Source organism: Osmia bicornis, chromosome 16, assembly GCF_907164935.1.
Source record: "Osmia bicornis bicornis chromosome 16, iOsmBic2.1, whole genome shotgun sequence".
NCBI lineage: Eukaryota > Metazoa > Arthropoda > Insecta > Hymenoptera > Megachilidae > Osmia > Osmia bicornis.
The window spans coordinates 3,227,993-3,248,373 of record NC_060231.1 but is presented as its reverse complement, the minus strand read 5'-3'; the positions used below and the strand labels follow the sequence as shown (position 1 = coordinate 3,248,373).

Here is a 20,381-nt window from a genome sequence, read left to right as displayed (position 1 = left end):
GGGGACCGAAATTCCCTTATAGGGGAATCGTAACGTTCTTTCGAACCGATCTTACTGCCGAACGCGCAAGAAAGTTCCTTTTCATTATAGCAGACTAGCCCTTACTGAATGCGAGTTGCGCTCATTATTGTATTAGCAGCGAAGCGGACAACAGACCTAGTTGTAATTAATTGTAATTAATTCGGGAAAATTAATATTTTTCATGGGGGTTCCGGAGAATAACTTTGAAAAAATGTTCTCCAGGTAAGGTGTTCGTTAAAAACGCGGAGAGTCTCTGTTTTCTATCTATAGAAGATGGAAGATTACTCGGCTTCCCGTGTCTCGGCGTTCTCGTTAGTCATTTGATCCGACGCGAACGGTAATGGATAGAGCAGCATTTCAACGGGAGCTGGAGCTTATCGGTTCCCGGAAGGCTGATCATTCGCAGAGAGAGAGAGACAGAGAGCAATGCATTAGATAGCTTTTGAGTCGGTTCATCAAGGAATAGAGGTTGCCTGGTATGTCTTCCAACTTCATGCGACGAGGAAAAGGCGATGCCGAAGATATCTTTGAGATATTAATCCTTCGACGAGCTCCTCCCTTGGTAAAATTGTGTTACTCTTGGAGCGTATGGAACTTTGCGGAAGATTCTGATTTAAATTGAACCGATAGAACGTAGTATTACGTGAGAAGGAAATTTTGAAGTTTGGAAACAAAGAGATTTAAATAAATAATTAAATATAAAATATATAGAAGAGAACAGTATTAGAATTAAGCAAAAGAATACAATGTAGAATCACTTATCTCAATTTTATAATTATTTTTTAAAACAATTCAAATGTTTCCAAACTTCTTGGCGGTGGTGTATGTAACATAGGGAGGAATTACCACAGGAGGAACCGATAGAACGTAGTACTACGTGACAAGGAAATTTTGAAGTTTGGACACAAAGAGATTTAAATAAATAATTAAATATAAAATATATAGAAGAAAACAGTATTAGAACTAAGCAAAAGAATACGATATAGAATCACTTATCTCGAATTTTTAATTCTTTTTTAAAACAATTTAAATGTTTCCAAATTTCTTGGCGGTGGTGTATGTAACACAGGGAGGAATCAGCTTAACACGTTGACTGGCATGGTAGAAAAGCTCCTCTTTTATTTTATTAATTATTTGATTATACAAATTTTGGGGCATGGTAGTCAACGTGTTAAGAAGTTTTAGAATTTGTAATCCTCTAGCAGAATAGTGCGAAAGGGTGGACTTGTGCGTACGTAACAGTATTTCCTCTTCCATAAATCAAAAAAAAAAAGATACTCTAATTTGTAAATCCGTCGCTTTTTACAAAGGCATCGTTTTCAAAGAATTGAGGGATTGCGAAAAGTGAACTTTTCGAGCGAGTCAACCGTGGTGTGGATCTGGGCGAATTAGCTTATCTCCGTTAAAACGTGAATGCATTTTCGACACGACGAGTTTCCTCGCATCGAGGAAACTTTATGAATGCACACGAACCAAGCGACGCGTGTGCATCACGACGCGCTGATAAGCGTCGCGAACTCTCAGCTAAATATCGTGCATGAACCACGACATTGCTATGTAATCACGTAATCTTGGTTTCTTTGCGAAATCCCTCTGACGAGGGATCACGTAATACTACGTTTAGCAATTGCCGACAAAATTTAAATATACAAACTTTGGTTCATTTCCTACGCAATACTAAAAATTTGTACACCGCTAAAGGAAGGAATAGCAGGGTAGTTAATTTTAATTTTAATTTTTTTGAAACGTGGACGACGATTGCTGGAAAGCAAGGGAATTCTATTAAAGATAACGGCTTATCGGCTATCGTTCATAGTCATGGAGAACGGTCTAACCGTGACTAAGTCTATTGTACGGTCTAATCGAGAATCCGTGACCAACTGTGATAATAATCGAGCCATTGTTCGAGCTTGCTTCTTTATCAACCCCGAAGCCAACCACCATAACTTATTCCTATTTTCTGGACAAACATCTGTATGTAGGTACTTAGCTCATGAATTCATGAGCATTAAAAGTTTAAGCATCGATTCCAGATTCCATCCTTGAAAAGTATACAAATTTCAAATTTTTTTAAACAGTACTATTTTATATTTATTTAAATCAATTTTTTTCAAATTGAAGGTAATTACCTTCAATTACCTTTGTAAAAAATACTGTTCTTTATTTATTTAAATCAATGATTGAAATTTGTATACTTTTCAGGGATGGAATCTGGAATCGATGCTTAAACATTTAATTGAATCTTCCATTTCAAAGGCTGGAGCAGTTTGCTGATAATTTGGTGCACGAAACTGATAATGGTATCAACAAACAGTTAATAAAGTGTACCAATTAAGGGGAACTAGGGCAGTAAAGGAGAGGCTGTAGGGACTATAACGATCTGAATTTGATTAAGTTGTTACGTGGGCCAGAATCGAATTTCAGAGTTAAACGCGTTCGATGCGCCCATTTTCTGGCCAGTAATTTTAATGACCGTACATGCGATGTTCGAGGGTTCATTAATTACGAAGGTAAAGAGTACGATAAGATTAGCTGGCTGCAAGCTTGAAGGTAAATCAAATATTAACGAAATTCCTACGGTGGTGTACAGAATGGAGCCGTCGAAGACGTACCTGTTGCTGGTTTTCTCGCTGTGTGGTTAGACGCGCCTCGACGCATTGTCTAGTCTCGAGGAACGCCTGCCTTTGCGCCAATTCCCGAGGATGGTGCGTTAATACACCGGCCATGTTCGTCCCACCCACCACAACGATGGAGCTCAGCAACTGGAAGAAAAGAAGATACAGGAATGTGTAAAATAATCGTCCACTAATGTGTAAACAGGAAATTCTAGATGAAGCTTTCTCCCAGGGCTCTCCCAGGACTCTCCCAAGACTCTTCCAAGACTCTCCCAGGGCTCTCCCAGAACTCTCCCAAGATTCTCTCAAGGATCTCCCAAGGCTCTCCCAAGGGTGCCTCTCCCAGGATTCTCCCAAGACTCTCCCAGAGCTCCCCCAGGACTCTCCCAAGATTCTCTCAAGGCTCTCCCAAGCCTCTCCCAAGCGTCTCCCAAGACTACCCCAGGGCTCTCCCAAAACTCTCCCAAATCTCTTCCAAATCTCTCTGAAGGCTCCCCTAAGGCTCTCCCAAGGGTCTCCCATGCCTCTCCAGGACTCTCCCAAGACTCTCCCAAGATTCTCTCAAGGCTCTCCCAAGTCTCCCAAGGCTCTCCCAAGAGTAAAGACAAATAATGGATGGCCCTACATAGCACCCAAGTGTACATTCAGAAGTAAAGCATTCACCTGACATCAAAGATGGATGTGAGCTAAACGTCAACAATTTGAAGGATCCATTTCCAAACATTGAATCTAGCTCCAATTATTTCTAACATTCCATTTCTATCGCCATAAAGAAGAAGGATAAATTGAAATGGTGGGAAAGGGATTATCAGAGTCCAAGCACACTCTGAAGGGAAACTTTATCGCTGGTTTAACAGAGTGAAAGAAGGGGATAAAGATCAGTGGAGACAGGAGATCCCTGATGAGAAAAAAAAGAATTGCTCAAGTTTCTTCCACGAATGATAATTGATTTCAGTCAACTGATTTGTACTTGGAAACCATCTTACAGATTTTAAACAATTTGTTCCCTGAAGGGATTATAAGAATTCATGCGACAATATTTGATAATCTTTGCAAAGGAGATAGAGTATTTTATCTTTACCAAGGATTTAACTTCATCGAGGAAAATTTTCACATAAAAGCAAGGAAAACTTTCGTCGAGGATGCTTCAGAAGGAAAATGTTGATTTGTTGTGTAGTTAAGCTTTCCAGTAAAGCTACCAGTAAATAATGGCTAAAAGTTTTGATGAAAGGGTTAGCAATCTCGTTAAAGAGTTCTAATTTTCCATCTTTACAAGATCAGTCTTAACATAACAATAAATCAGAATCTCTTGCTGAAGGAGTTAGAGAAAAAAGAGATGTTCAAGACCTCCATCGCTTTTAAAGGGACGATTGAATGTTAGGTCGAGTTTGAAACAGATTTATTAGAGGAAATGGAGGATGAATTCAGCTTTGGACTGGAAATTTCCTTGCGGAAAAGTAGCCGGCAACGGTCAAAGGAGAGGTTTATTGAGTTTGCCAAGTTGCCTGCCAGCCTGCCGATACTGCCCTTCGCTAATTGCAAAGCCCATTCTAATTAAACCGATGCCACGGCCGGAACAGGAAACGCTCTTGGCGCACGGTGTAACAGTTGCCTCTTTGATCTACACCTCGACCAAGGCTTGTTGCCTGCTCCCGCCTCTCCTCCCTTGAATTTCCATTTTCATATTAACCGTTTGCGGCCTACTTCGTTAGTTTCAATTCATACTGCAATCCCTGAGACATATAAATACACAGAATCCTGTGGAAAGAAGTGCAAGCTTGATGGCTCTCCTTTTAATTCAGTGAGAAATTAGCATTTTTAAGAGTTCAGGTGTAATTACTTTTTTAATTATTAAATATTTGGGGCTTTGTTCATTATCTACTGAAAAGATGAAAATTCTAAAAAAGTAGTGAATATTCTTGTAAATTTTAAAAGCTTTTTTAAGGATATAGGTATAATTGCTTTGTTAATTATTAAGTATTTGGGGCTTTGTTCATTGTCTACTGAAAAAATGAGAATTTTAAAAAAGTAGTGAACATTTTTGCTGTAAAATATTTGTTATTGATATTTCAGTCTCTAGGGATTGCTTGTAATCTATTTACCTTAATTAATATCTTCAAGGGTGCAGGTGTAATTCCTTTGTTAATTACTAAATATTTGGGAATTATTCTGAGAAAATGAGGATTCTGAGAAAGTAGTGAAGATTCTTATTGTAAAATATTTCTTATTAATGTTTCAGTCTCTAGGGATTGCTTGTAATCCATTTACCCTTAATTAGCACCTTTAAGGGTACAGGTGTAATTCCTTTGCTAATTAATAAATATTTGGGGCTTTGTTCATTGTCTACTGAAAAAATGAGAATTTTAAAAAAGTAGTGAACATTTTTGCTGTAAAATATTTGTTATTGATATTTCAGTCTCTAGGGATTGCTTGTAATCTATTTACTCTTAATTAGCATCTTTAAGGGTACAGGTATAATTCCTTTGTTAATTATTAAATATTTGGGGCTTTGTTCTGAGAAAATGAGGATTCTGGGAAAGTAGTAAAGATTCTTATTGTAAAATATTTCTTATTAATGTTTCAGTTTCTAGGGATTGCTCGTAATCCAGCTTTAGATTGTATAATCTTCTTTGTTTATATCTGTGTCAGGAAATACCGGGTTAGAGCGAAGCTTGAACAGGACATATCAACAAAGAGGGAGGAGTTTCGAGTTGTTGAAAGTTGGAGAACATGCTCTTCAGGAAGTCTACCAGGAAGTTTAGTATGAAATTTGAATCTGACGTTGATGACGAACACTCCAGCCCTTTCTGAGAACAGAAATAGCCACTCGTATGGTATCTTCTGCAAAAATTCTGTTTAAAAAAAATTAATTTAGAGTCAACAGAAATGATTCTACAATGGAGAAAAAGTATATCCAATTGTCAGAGTGGTGGGAAAGAGGAAGCTCTGAATATTTCAGACCTAAGGCAATTCAGGAATTATTTAGGTATTCCATGAGATTATTCATTGCATTATGCAGAGTAGGCCCTACCGAAATCGAGTTCCCTCCATTTCGCAGACCGTTGGCCAAATTAGAATGTATGCACAGCTTCCTGGATGCCTATGGGAATTCAAAGTTGCCCATCTGCAGTTCCATGCGAGAGGCAAATAATGAAGTAACTGCCAGATGTTGAAATATATAAAAAGGCACTCTCTTTTCAAAAAAAAAGGGAAAAAAGAACACAAGCATATTATAATCATAAAATCATAAAGGAATCATGGGTTTATTGGATCATGACGAATAAATTCCACCATTGAAACTCATTGTCAGTTATGAAAAGCTCCTTTGAAATAGAACGAGATGCCTGATTCCATCGATGGTGATAGAGGAAAAGGAGGGAAGATAAGAAAAAATGAAATTAGATGGAAAGTAAAGGCGCGCGTAAGGGATTCGAGCAATCCTACAGGTGGTTGCGGACGAATTCAGCTGACCCCATGGATCAGCTGGTGGAAGTAAGTTTTCCTATTAGGAAAAGTTTTTTCATCGGATTTGAAATCGAGTTCTGATTATTCTTAAATGGAATTGAATCCATCGAGGGCAGCTTTGACAAATCTGAACCCTACCCGACAGAACTTACCCAGACAATTTTCAATAATAATAATTCCACTCTGAAAGTAGTTTCTTGTAACAATTGGACAAGAATGAAAATTAATAATGTAAGAGTGTTGGACATTGATTTCCTGGAAAACAGCTCTCGTACACAAAAGGAAGAAGAGGTATTCAATTCTCATGAACAGCGAGAACAGTTTCATGTTTAAATGATTTTCATGGAAATATAGCTATGGACAATTCCGATAAATCCCGGTTTGTATCTGAAACGTTGCGATACACGAAAATGACGGAAATTTATCGGGGAAATATTTAGAATGAAAGGGAGCGAAGGAGGGGGAGGAATTAAAGAGCGACGCGGAAGGGTGAATAAATTTCAACGATATGAATTTCCTGGGAGATTAATAATCGACTGGGAAAAATAATACCAGTGTTTTAATCACCCAGCGGCGTACGAAAATGAAAAAATATAGTTGAGTGAATATTTTCATTTAATGCAGCTTTTCCAACTGAATTTTCATTATCTGATAATTAATGAAACAATTAAAAATAAGACTTCATATTTTATTTTTTAACCGCCACTTATAAGGCATTACAAATTTTTCAAGCAGTCTTTTGGCAATAACGTAGTACTACGTTCCATGGAACAGCCTGTATATCAGTGATGCAGGGACAGAAATTCTCACAGCTCGAAACGGCAATTGAATTTTCCAGTTCAGCCACCTAGCGATATTTCGATTTTCCTTTTTCACTGCGACCCGTCACGACCTTTCTCGTTATAGAAGCTGGGTATTTGCAACTTTCCATGTAACATACTTTCCATTCTTCTTCTTCTTTTTCAAATATTTAACAATCTTCCCTTTTTCCATCTGCAATGGTATTATTCAAATTTCTCCTTTTACCTCTTTTTACGGATGTCTGAAGGGATCTTGGAAGAATGGAATACTATCTTCTATAGGAAAAGAGCGATTCTCGAATTTCGTTGGAAAATCAAAGCCTGGATCATTTGGATCAAGTATCTCGTTAAGGGAGCCTGTCATAATTAGAGGGGCATTTCCGGTGTATTCCTCTTCTCTAAACTCTTCCCTTTTATCAATTTATCGAAGGATACAAGAGTTTGCATTCCATTTATGCTTTTTATTTGACCAAAGGTCAACACATTTGAAGATGATGTAAACAAATCAATTATATCTCATTATTGCCTGATTAGTACGTTTCATTAAATTCTCTCGTTCGATAATTAATTACAGTTTCGAGAAGAGGATTGGGAATGATTTACGTCAATCTCTCACGTGCCAATCCCTTATCGATGAGCAATTTTTAATGGCAGCAAATTAAATGGTCAGTAAATCCATTTTAGGTCAGTATATAAATCAACTTTTGGTCAGTATTTTATTACTAAAATAGCTAAGTTGCAAAAAACGGAAAATTTCAAAAACACGTATTCTTTATTTTGGGTCATAGTTTATATACACAAAGTTGCAAAAAAATAGATTAACATTTAGTAAGAGAAATGAAACTTTAAATTTTCAATATATTATTTAAACAAATAATGTTTATTAAAATCTTCTTATGCAGAAAGATTCCCTATTTAAAGATCCACAATTAAGAGGGTCGTCCTATGTGATGGGTCCAAAAAATCGAAATTTTTTTTTTTGCTCTATTGCTTCTATAACATCTGTAGAATATGTGAGTAAAAGGATTTTTCGATATTCGACGTCGTTGGAAAGTTATGTAGCCGTAGAACGGAGCACCGACGCCGCCAGATGCGCCGAGAGCCGGTTGAGCCGAGCCGGTAGGTCAGGGCTCCGGAACCTTTGTTATAATATTTCGGTTTATATCTGAGACCTTTTCGACTAATGCTCATGTACTAGAGGGGACGTTGAATTCGTCGCTCAATTCGCTGATATGGACTTTTGCACCAAAACGCCTTCATTCTGGCCCAAACATTGTTGAAATTGCTTGCTTTTTGGCTATAATTATTTTCAATGAAGGGTTCCTACCAATTTTGAAAACAATGAGTACATTGGGCTTGCAAATTGGCTTCAGTACTCAAGCCTATGCTTACCACCGCGGCAATGTCCGCATTGATCGGTCCGAGCTACGCTCAAGTAATTTGGCAAAACAAGCCAGGATTGATACCAGGGAGGAGCAAGCGACTTAGCGAGACTTCCACGAGACAGAGGAAGGTCAATTATATGGACCAGGTATAGCAGACTAATGGTGAGTTAACATTTTCTTTGTGTAATACATACTTGAACTTTCAATCGCGTTTTTCTCAAAACTGCACTTTTCAAATTGGCTGCCACGATATCTCAAAAACTACTGAACCGATTTCGCTCAAATTTTTATGGTATGTTCAGTACATTCATAGTTCTAGTCGGTATCAGAATCATTGTGATATCTGTCACAGTTTTTTTTTTCAACCCAAAAAGGTCGAAAAAAATGACTAACATTAAATTTCCAATATTTTGACTTCATTCTACTTTTTCTTCGCACCGGTATCTTTCGAAAGCTATACAGTCAATTTCACTGCATGTTTTTCCCTCAAAAAATTCTGAATGACTCTTCAAATATTAACAAATATATAGTACAAGATATTGTGTTTTCATGGTTTGTCAAAAAAAATTCCCCAAAAAAGCGAAAAAAGCCGGCCGTCACATAGGACGACCCCCTTAAGAAAAGAAAGCTTCCTATTATCTCCTTTAATTTTTGAGATATTTTCAAAAATATATTTTCAACCCTTCACTTTGAGGGCTATTATCACCCCTTTAATGTGAATAATGGCCGATATAAAAAAATACGTATCAAATATTTTCTTGGGAACTATCTTCCAGATAAGTTAGTAAATTAATTTGTATAGCAAGGTACTGTACAAATACTTTTTGGACTCACTGTAAATAGGGAATTTGTGTAGGGAATAGTATGGAAGGATACTGACCAAAGGATTTAAATACTGACTCTTCATATTTAAAAACTGACCAAAGGGGATTAAAATACCGACCAGTAAAATACAAGCCATTTTTAATCCATTACCGAAGTCCAGTGCCGGTGATGGGGGGCAGTCGGGCAATCGTTCAGGACGCTAGATCTATAGGGGGCGCCGCAGCCCGGTGTCCCTAGTATGCGAATATGTATACCGATGTTTTCTCATTGTTTCTTCTCTCTATCTTCATCTCATATGTAATATTAGATATATGCTATATATGCTGCGGCATTTATTTATGCTACAGATTCATCGTTTCATATTATTACTTTGTTTTTTTTTTTAATCGACTTCAAAAAGGAGGAGGTTACTGAATTCGATCAGTATATTTTTTTTTTTCATAAAAATGTTGAGCCCCTGCTTGGGCGCCACGATAATCTTGTCCAGGGCGCTAATATTGCTAAAACCGGCACTGCCGAAGTCCATATTGTTAATATAATATAAAAGATTGAACCTTTTCCAAAACAATGGGAGGTTAATATCAAAGTCAAATTTATCTTTTCCATATTCCTATTATTATACATTTGAATATGGTTACCCGTTCATTGAAATTCCGAACGCAGTTTTGCAATTGGAAAAAAAAGCTCGTCCATGGTTTACCAATTGGAACTTTCGACCGGATTTCGCGCAAAAATCCGTTGAATACGCTCCATCAACTTCGGGCTTTTGAATAACGGCAGAAACGCAGCACATGACGCGTTTTCACGGATAAAAAGGGATACAGGACGCCCGGGTACACGTGTTCGGTCTTCGTGTTTACCTTGTTAAAAAACCAAGCGAGAAGCGTGGCTCGTTAGTGAATTCAGCTGGTGCCATTGTTCGTGGGGAAAGTCGGTCGAGCGACAACGATATCCATCCCCATCGGAATCAAAGAGCCATTGTTTCTTTTCACGAATTTTCACGGCTGCCGCAGCTCTATAGCTGGACATATAAACTTTATAGTAATACGGTCCTCTTATCTCTACTTTATCTCAGTCCTCGTACATTTGTAAGATCAGATTAAGCGGAGCTGGTGATTAAAAGGTGTGGGAATAAATCAAACCAATACACTGTGGGCGTTATTAAAAGAACTGACTCTGCTCTGTATTTTCAACTATCGTTACAAGCTGACGGTCAGAACAAGAATGCTCTGCGGTCCCAAAAATCCTCCGTTGTGAGAACGCCTTCGACAGTATGCCCTTTTGTTCATGACACCCCCAAGTTAGTAATTTAGTCGAATGGCGAGTAGTTTAGTGTATGGACACTACAGTTTAAGGCTGGTTCAGACACGGCTAGTAATTTAGTCGAGTGGGGAGTAGCTACTTACACTAAATCGTTTAGTGCATAGAAAAGTGTCCGGGCTAGTATAGTTGAGCTTTGCAAATTGAGAGTACTTACAAGATATATCGCTTGACTAAAGAAATGGGTGCGGACAGGTCTGTTAGTGGTGGGGCAAGCCTAGTTAGTGGTGGGGCAAGCCTAGCTAGTGGTGGGGAAAGCCTATTCGACCAGAAAAATCCAATGAAACGGAGCTACTCGACTAAACCGTTTTACTTAACTACTCGACTAAACTGTAGTGTCCATACACTAAACTACGTGCCACTCGACTAAACTACTAGCCGTGTCTGAAGCAGCCTTTAGTCGAGTAGTTTAATAAAACGATTTAGTCGAGTAGATCCGTTTCATTGGATTTTTCTGGTCGAGTAGGCTTCCCCCACCACTAACTACGCTTGCCCCACCACTAACTAGGCTTACCCCACCACTAATTAGGCGTGCCCCACCACTAACTGGGCTTCCGAACAGACCTGTCCGGACCTATTTCTTTAGTCAAGCGATATATCTTGTACTCTCGATTTCCAAAGCTCAACTGTACTAATCGCGACTCCCCACTCAACTAAATTACTAGCCGTGTCTGAACCAGCCTTAAAGGAGGGGAAACGCGCTGATAGAACTCACATGGCCTGCCTCAACCGTTCGTCGAGATTTTCATATGAAAAATCATTCCACAAACAGTGGAAAACATTCGTCACTGAAATATGTATCATCTAGCGCTACGATTTTCGCTGATAAATATTCCACCGACCTATAAATCATACGGTTGCTTCGCACGCCTCTAATTGCATGCATTTTTTCAACGCTCCCGTCAGTCGCCCCGTCAATTTCCCCTTGAAGCGGATCGCGATCGTTCGAGCGAGAAGAAAATTGAATCAAGAATACTTGGGAAGAAAATAGAGGAGGAAAAACCACGAAGAGGTCGACGGACACGATGCTTCGTAGATATGGAATGACACCATAGACAGGGCCGGCGTTAGGGGGGCGCGGTCGGGCAATCGTCCAGGACGCTAGATCTGTAGGGGACGCCGCAACCCAGTGTCTCTTCTCTCCATCTACATTTCATATGTAATATTACATATATGCTATATATGCTGCGACATTTATGTCTACATCTTCCCTGACGCGTTTTTTAGCCCCTGAATGGGCGCCACGATAATCTTGCCAGGGGCGCCAATATTACTAAAACCAGCCCTGACCACAGAGCGCTGTCCCCTGTAGTAATAACTGTATTTTAATGACGGAAGGAAAACAGCAATTTCTTTTGGACACGGATGCGATCATTTTGGGGTCGAACCCCTCGAATTTCTCTGCGACGAGTCGTTTCGCTTTGCGTACCAGCCTCTATAATTTTGTTTCTCTCCTCGTTCCATCGAGATGACGAATACATGAATAATAAAGTCGTTGGGTGCTGTTGGGACACGTTCGTGCCACCTCCATATGTATGGCTAGAGATGTTTTACCGAAGAGGTTGCAAATTTTTCCATCGAGGACAGCGGGAATCTCAAATAATTATTCAGCAAATAATAATTGTCGGATCACAATATCTTAACCCTTCGTTGTACAATTTTCTTTTACCAAATTTTTGAAGTGAAAATTTAATAACAATACAACCAGAGATCAATTTAAACCAGTGAAATGAGGAGAACGTAGTATGTATTACGTTTCAATGGAAAGGTGCGAGTTCCCGAAGGTATTGGTGATCGGAAATTCGCGATTCGTGATTTAATCTCTTAAAAAGGGATGTTATCGTGCGTGAAAGATTTCTCGATGGAAATTTCGAGGCGATCAAAGCCAGGTTATCAGGAGCGGAATCGCCTGCATAATGGAAATTCCAGCGAGATATTCATGCACGGACGTAATAAATCGGTGAACCGTGTTTCCTGGTGCTGGGTGACGAGGCGATATCGCTCGCGGTCGCGGGAGCAGCCGATTGAAACGTATCGTTGCCAGCTAACGAGGCGATTTTCCTACGCGACATCGATCCGCTCCTCGACAACGGAAATGTTTTCTGACTCGTTGCTTTGCGCGCCAGTTCGTTTTGATAAAAGGGACAAACTGACGATGAAACTTCGTTTATCTGAACACGGTTCGAACTTCGAACAACAGGGCCGTTCTGCTTGTTACCAAGCGAAATCGTTTGTAATTGATATACAGTCATGAAATTGATCAAATAGTAAGGATGTTCCTAGTTTTCTTGAAATGCAGCTTTCTTTCTTTCTTCTTAAATTATTGATCAAATGCATTTCCAAGGATCTATAATTAGTCGCTACATTTTGATTAACACTTTGACTGCCACGCTAAAACCACTGAAAATTTTTGCTAAATCATTTCATTTTATTTTTATCCGCAACTTCAAGTATCTAATACAATTATTTCCAATTAAGTAAATCAAAGAATTCCTTAGTGTTAAATAAAAATTATAACGATGGAAAGTATTTGATCAATTTCGTGAGTCACTATATCTATGTACATAGTGACATTTCAGGAGCGTACTACATGCAATGTGTCACCATGATTTTATAGAAAACTTGTTGTAAAATCATTGTCACATACACTAGTGGAATTAATTCTGAACACTTTTAAGTTTTTACTTAAATTTTCCATAATATTTTTTATTATTCACATTATTTTCGTAATTTTATTATTTATAAATAGGAGGCTAGAAGGAAAGTTGATAGGCTTCACCCTAAGACTCTGTGCAAGAAGAAGGTCGATGGAGGAAGTTTGAAAGCTTCTGTGGAAGCCGTTTCGAATCGAAGGAATTTCTTTCCCTCTGTGGAGTAGCGAGAAGATACACAGAGCCGGGTAAAATATTCAGTCCTTCCGTGACGCGAGTTTCACGGTAGGAAAAAGAATTCCATCGTTTTCCTCGTGCACGAGTCGAGGAACGCGAAACGTCGCTCGCTGTTTTTCTCTTCACCAGTGGGTTGGCGAACGTGTCCTGCCCGCCATTAGGCCAACACTGCCTTGCTCTACGACCCGGGGTAATTGAATTCCCAACTTTCTCCGGCTATTTTCTCCTCTGTTTGCTTGCTCGACCAAGTGTATCCTCCCAGATATATGGTATGTACACTTTGGAGGACCGTTCGTCTCCTTTTTTTGCCCTCGTAACGAAGACGAGGGCATTAGAAGCTGGTTCGTAACTCTGGCCAGGTCCCCCCCTCCCCAGTTTGCTCGAGCCTGATTAGATTCATTTTTATTGGCAGAGACAGGGAGAAGTTGAGATATATTGGCCGTCCATTCGACGACCATGAGAAGCTTTCGCGGTGTACATACACTGGGGGATTGGTGATTGAAACTTGTGATGTATGATCAACGATATTTTTAGAAGACAACTTTTCTCTTCACGCATCGATGTTCCCAAACTCCGGACATAGTGAACGAGGACTCATCATTTTTCTAAGGGAAATGATCAACGGACAGTCTGGGATATTTTAAATGATCCATCAGCCATTAGGGCCCCAGCAGACTGCACTTACAACGATTCGGTATCGGCCGATAAATAAGTTTGATAGGCTACACGATTGCATTCAAACTAAACCAACTTTCTTCTTTCACCAACCCGAGTATTTAGTTGACCCAATGTGCGCGTTAACAGGCCAACCCGACCAAATTATAGGGCCGATAGAAAGTCTGCAGTCTGCGGGGCTCTTAAGTTTGGAAGATAAGTACTGCCCCTATTATAATAACTTTAAAATTTCCTGATTTTTAATTAAATATTTCTCAGGCGAGGAAAAAGAAGGTACTGTCCACCAATCACAAGAAGTCCGGCAAGAATAACGCAATCTGATTGGTCGCGCCCCATCTCAGCTCACGCGTACTTTCAGTCCTGACGTATGATTGGTCGAAACGGTTACATCTGCCAATTAGACCCGTGTAAAACTAGGAAATCAGTGGAAGTGTGTATAGTACCCCCTTTGCCCCAGTGCCCTCCTGCGAGACTTCTTGTGACCAGTGCACAGTACTATGCAGAGATGAGAAGATGATGAGCGGAAGGAGTGCAGGTACGATTGGTCGTTAGGCACACTAGATACAAATGGCGTCACCTGCCAAAGACGCTTCGAGACAAAGTGAGATAATACGATGTCTGCGTTGCGGTGCATTTTAAACCATAGACGTAGGCCTGTATTATAGAGTTCTGTCTATGATAGTACTGTCTCCCTTGGAAGTACGGAATTGCTACGCCTATGTAAAATCGTGCCACTAAAATAGAATGGTGTGGATTACGCGGGGACAGGGCGGAGCGTGCGAAGTGCTTCGCCCCAGTGCCGTCCCGCTCGTCATCTTCTCATCTCTGCGCCGTACATAGGCGACAGCAATTTGGTCGGCAGGATCTAATAGGGAAAAAGCGTTGTTGGATGAATCAGGAATTCGTTTGACGTCTCCATTAATCTTCCCTCCCTTTTTTCGCTTTGTTTATACCAACTCCTTGTGGCAGGCAATTTTGCAAATTGCCGGCTACTCCCTTTTGTACTGTTCCCCTTCGGTCAATTAGCTTTCACTCTCGATCGTCGAATCCGGAACCAGCGGGGTTACGATAATAGAGATTGAAGTTTGCCAAGAGCAAACTGTCGACGGACCTTACAGAAACATTGGTCTTCCCATTGCAATCTTCGTTATGCAATCTGTTACATTTCTATGTACCATGCTTGTTCCTGCAACACGTAGTACTACGTTCTCGATCGAAATCCCCTTTTACAAAACCCGTTACAAAACACTCCACGTATTTCATAAGATCCACCGTTACAGGGAGCAATCTTTACCCTGCTCCGAGGGCACGTAGTACTACGTGTAGAGGATAGCAGTCTTTTCTCAAGTAAATTTCCGCGTAGTTGCCTCATAACGAATTCCTTTTGCGACCAGATTCCCGGCCCCTTTTCGTTCGCACGAACAAGGTCGTGCCAACATGACACGCTGTCGCTTTGACAACTTCCATAAGCTCGGCTGAGGTCGTGTTCAAAGGATGTCACCCGGTAGACAGGAGATGCTTCAGCCTCCGTGCTACGTGTTCCAACCACGATTGCCTTTAAAATCATGATCACCCTCTTCGGCGACCGACCAACATCCCTTCGTAATCGGCCCATGAACCTGCTTATGGGCTGTGTAGACACACGTGTTGCCCACTTTTTTTGTTCGAGCCTTTCTTTCTTTTATTTTATTTTATTCTCAAAGTTACGAGAAAGGACTCGCATGATCCTTCGAGGAATTCTTTTCTCGAATTCTTTCCCTCTCGAAGGAAAAAAGGTGTCGATATTGATACGTGCCGGGTTTTTATGGATGTTGGAAGGAAAGTTGGAATTACACCAACTGTGTTTTCTTTTTCCTATCGGTGCGAAATGGTAGGTATTATTTAAGTTAATAACGGCCCGGGTTAAAAGGGTTGGCTCGTCGGCTTCTTGTGTTATTTTCTTACTGTAGTTAATTAATTGACGGGGAGGTGTTTGTTCAACGAGATAACGAGCCGTTAGGAGAATCCGTGTAAACGACGTTAATTAATTCGCTCATCAGACTATGGTTAATCATTTCTTCATTCAAATTTCTAGACGTTAACGCTTCAACGGATGGAATTAAAAACTGTTTAAGTTTCCTTAGAAAGGTTTCATTAAATTTTTTATTTTTAAAAGACAGTGGGTAGCACTTAGTTGATCTATCATGGAAGGGAGAAGGGATACTGTTTTCACGTGTGTCGATAAAGCTGGAGGTTGCATCTGCTCGATTCCCATGCTTTCAGTGTAATAAAAGCTAAATAAATTGCTGGGTAAAGGACGAGCGAAGAGCTTGATGGATGAAGACAGCGAGCTAGAAGGAAATCCAATAACAACGAACCGTTTTCAAGAGATTTCACAATCGTTCCTGTCTATTCTATGCTCCACCGTCATCGATCTGTGTTTCCCTTATCTCTTATCAGTGCACGCATATGTTCCTCGTTTTATCCTGACGATCGAAAAACCCCGAGAAAATGAGGAAAACGCGCTTCCCGGTAATTTCATCGCGATACGCTTCTCGAGAAAAACAGTCCTCCTGTTTGAGGAAATTCATTTTTCAACGTGGACAGCAGAAATCTTTCACTCCGCGATTATCTTGTGATTTTGAAAGCTGAAAATTTTCCAGCGTATGTTGAGGGATTACAGATTTTATAATGCCATTTTTAATCAAAGAAGAATAGGATTCTAATTTGTTGAACGATGGAAGCAGAGCAAATGTACCATTTGACGTCACTAAATCTTTCAGGCAATGGGATTATTCGAACGCACCACAATCAACAAATGTTACTCTAGTAATACAGCTCTGCTGTTAATTAGACTTCAAATTCAGCGTTCAGTGATTTTAGGTACGCCAGAATTCCCTGATTGGATTCTATTACATTCTGTTGGTTAATTGTAACATTCTCAGCTGTTTTATGACCTGTCAGATGCTCCGACATTGGAGTTTTGTCAGAGATCATCCAACTCCTAAGGTACTCCTCTGAATCATTACATTTACAATTATTTTTCATTCGTTCAGTTTAATTTTTTCGCTACGAGGGATTTGCCCGCGAATGCACTGTCCCGGTATGGGGCAGTAAAAATAACAAAATAATAATCTCGTAATTGTTGGCGAGAAAAAGGCGTTTCGTCTGGAGATCGTCTGTCAGACTCGTCCCCAGTGGGGCTGACAACAGACGATCCCTGCCCCACACATCTATCGTACCGCTCTATTCGAAACTTATACAGGGTAATCCTCTCGCTAGTGGACTCAAAGGAAATGCCGCCACAATAGAGCATGAAGTGGCCCAAGTTCTTTTTCTGTCATCGATAATACACCTTTTCACGAATACAGCTACAGTATGCATCCCCGTCGAGAAAAGGCTTGGGTCCATTCATAATGGTGTGGCGGCATTTCCTTTGAGTCCTCTAGCGAGAGGATCACCCTGTATATATTCGAACGGCACGCCGGGCGAGCGCTTGCGAGAACACTATCACCTCGCCGCCACCTAGCGGTTCCCGGCCCGAACTTGAGGCGTCCGGGGAGCCCCCCCCACTAAATTAATATACTAAAAAAATAGAAATTAAATACAAAAAATCGGGAACTGTAGAAATAACAATGTAATAATATTCTGCTCTACCAAAGTTAAAAATGAATACGAAATTCACCGTCTAGTGGGACGGGTGACTAAAGTCACCGTCTTAATTGTAAAAATTGAAGAATGTCACTTACGTGCTCCATCATAGCTGGATAGTGGGAAGGGTAGAGAGCGAAAGCGCCGATCAGGTGCGCCAATGAGAAGATGAAGCCAGCGATGCAAGCGTGTCGCAGGCGAATGGGCAGTAGTGCATACGCCATGTAGATGAAGAAACAAACAGCCCAGGCTGCAGCTAGGGGGCCTCCGCTTCGGTGCTCCTTTGATCCAAGGGCCAGGTGGATGTTGAGGGCCAGTTGAAGGGCTAACAACGTCACCAGGACGATCCCACTGACCCCAGCTAACCAGATCTCATTCATACCTGGCCTTGATATGGCTGCTACCAATGCTGGAAATCCAATCGACATTGAGCAATTAGTGTAACAGTAATTAATGTACTTTGACAGTCTCTTTAGAAAGACTAATTACACCAGTGTTTCCCAACGTGGGGCCCACATCCCAATTGAAAAATAGAAAAAAAGTTTAAAAGAGATGGCCATCTCCATACCTTAATCGACCCCCATTGTCACGGCAAATTTTTACCCCATGGAATCCGTAGAATAGGCCGCCAAGATGATCTGTACCAAGTTCTATCCAAATCGATTAATAGGAACATGGTCAAAATGGCGCCCAAAGTTGACCATTTTAACACGGGGCTTTATGGGAAGTGGTCGAAATCGTGCTTTCGGCATCATAGTTCCCGGATATGTTAAACTAGACGATAATACCTTCCAAATGAGCCCATGGGCATCAAAATCGTCAAACGGGAACTTGGTCAAAACCCGTTGTGAACAAATGAAGAAAATCTTCAAAGTCGATTTCTGACCAAACTACTCAGCGGATTTTAACCAAGTTCCCATTTGACGATTTTGATGCCCATAGGCTCATTTGGAAGGTATTATTGTCTACTTTAACATATCCGGAAACTAGGATGCCGAAAGCACGATTTCGACCACTTCCTATAAAGCCCCGTGTTGAAATGGTCAACTCTGGGTGCCATTTTGACTATGTTCCCATTAATCGATTTGGATAAAACTTGGTACAGATCATCTTGGCGACCCATTCTATGGATTCCATGGGGTAAAAATTTGCCAGAACAATGAGGGTCGACTAAGGTATGGAGATGGCCATTTCCTTTCTTGGACAGTGTTGTATCATTTTCAAATAGCTACCAGCATAAACCATGATGCAGATGAGCAGGGTGACCGCCAAGGACAGGTTCTCAGGTCTTTCAAGAGTGACGAAAAACTGTTGGTTGTCCTCCAGAAGGATTCTCAGAATTAAAAGCAGACCTAGAGCCAGAGCCAGCCCTGCCAGTAGGCCGAGCACGTGGGTCGTGTTACTCTGATTCATCCTCAGGAAGTAGCGTTGGTACAGCATCTCCACCTGAAAGGGAAACATTGTAAAGTAACGTGTGGACCATCGTGGGACTTGGTCAAAAAGCAAATGAAATCTGCTGAATGAAATTCTCAAACTGAAACGAATTTGATGGTCGAATTTCTTAGAGAAATTATTCATAACGCGTTGGAGGTTCAACGAAGCGGAGCTCACGCGTTCATTTACATGAAAATAGTGGGGGGTGGTGGAAATGGCCCGTTGAAAAGCGGTTGGAACGCGTCGGAGCGAATCGCGTGGCAGAAATGAGATATTATACTACTTTAAACGGTCCTGCGGATGTTGCAATCAAAGGAAAACGAGCAACGTGTGTTTGCACGATGAATGAGTTGCAGTGTGTTGCTATAAAGCGAATATTAGATGCGTGTCGCGTGTTAGGACAATTAAATTAATTCAAATTAATTTGACCTTCTTTTTATTCACACTTATGCTTTCAAGGATCGGTTCAGCAATGTAAGATTATTTTTATAATTGTCTGGAAGTATCAACTGTGGAATTGCAATTGGTCCCTTTTGTTTAATTCACAAGCGTTTGAAGGAGGCCGCTAACTTTTTCAATTTTGGCGTCGGGGACTGTTACATTGGTACCGGTTCAGAAGTTGAAGAGTTGAAAAATCGTTGGCCAGTCTCGTGCTGGGATTAATTTAGCCGTGGAGAATTGAGCACGTTCGATCAGAAAGAGAAGCACGGACGCGAAAAGCGAAGCGAAACAAAACAAAATTGAAAAAGAAACAACAGGAAGAGGTACACTTCGGCAGAATTTAAATTTACTTCGTCTCGGGACGGATTTAGGGATCCCTAGAAGTAAAGGAACCATGAAAACACAGACTCCGTCGTTTCGAACTAAACTAAATCACGAAAGAGCTAGACGGTCGTTGCTTCTTTGACGTTTTCTTGCATTATTAACTTTAGTTCGAATTTTCAAGAAAACGTAGTACTACGTTTATTTTTATTAATTGTCATAGTATTAGATGTACAAATTAATTCGGTGCCTTTTCATTTTTTAATTAATGGCTTATTTTTAAGAAATTATACTAACTACAATTATTGTTATCAATATCATATTCTCGCGCCATTTTTCAAATTCACAAAAGCGCGGGAAAATATTCTAATTTAAAATAGTAACTAAGAAAGTGTAATATTAAAGGTACCGAATTAATTATTCTCGCGCCATTTTTCAAATTCTCAAAAGCGCGGGAGAATATTCAAATTTAAAATAGTAACTAAAAAAGTATAATATTAAAGGTACCGAATTAATTTGTACACCTAATAATTTATAATTCCGTGCATATTGCGTTATATT

At 40.2% G+C, this 20,381-nt stretch overlaps 1 protein-coding gene across 2 annotated transcripts in view; it reads right to left on the bottom strand.

The window, feature by feature from the left end:
* Positions 1-20,381, bottom strand: part of LOC114879773 (adenylate cyclase type 6-like) — a 66,348-nt gene that overhangs the window by 25,621 nt on the left and 20,346 nt on the right. For both annotated transcript variants that reach the window (XR_006830230.1, XM_029195025.2), the window contains exons 5-7: positions 18,857-19,070; positions 17,723-18,033; positions 2,634-2,783 (exon numbers count right to left, since the gene is read on the bottom strand). Coding sequence is in view for 1 of the 2 variants with exons in the window: in XM_029195025.2 (XP_029050858.2) it covers positions 2,634-2,783; positions 17,723-18,033; positions 18,857-19,070 (675 nt within the window). In the remaining variant the exon portion in view is untranslated. The remainder of the gene's footprint in view (positions 1-2,633; positions 2,784-17,722; positions 18,034-18,856; positions 19,071-20,381) is intronic.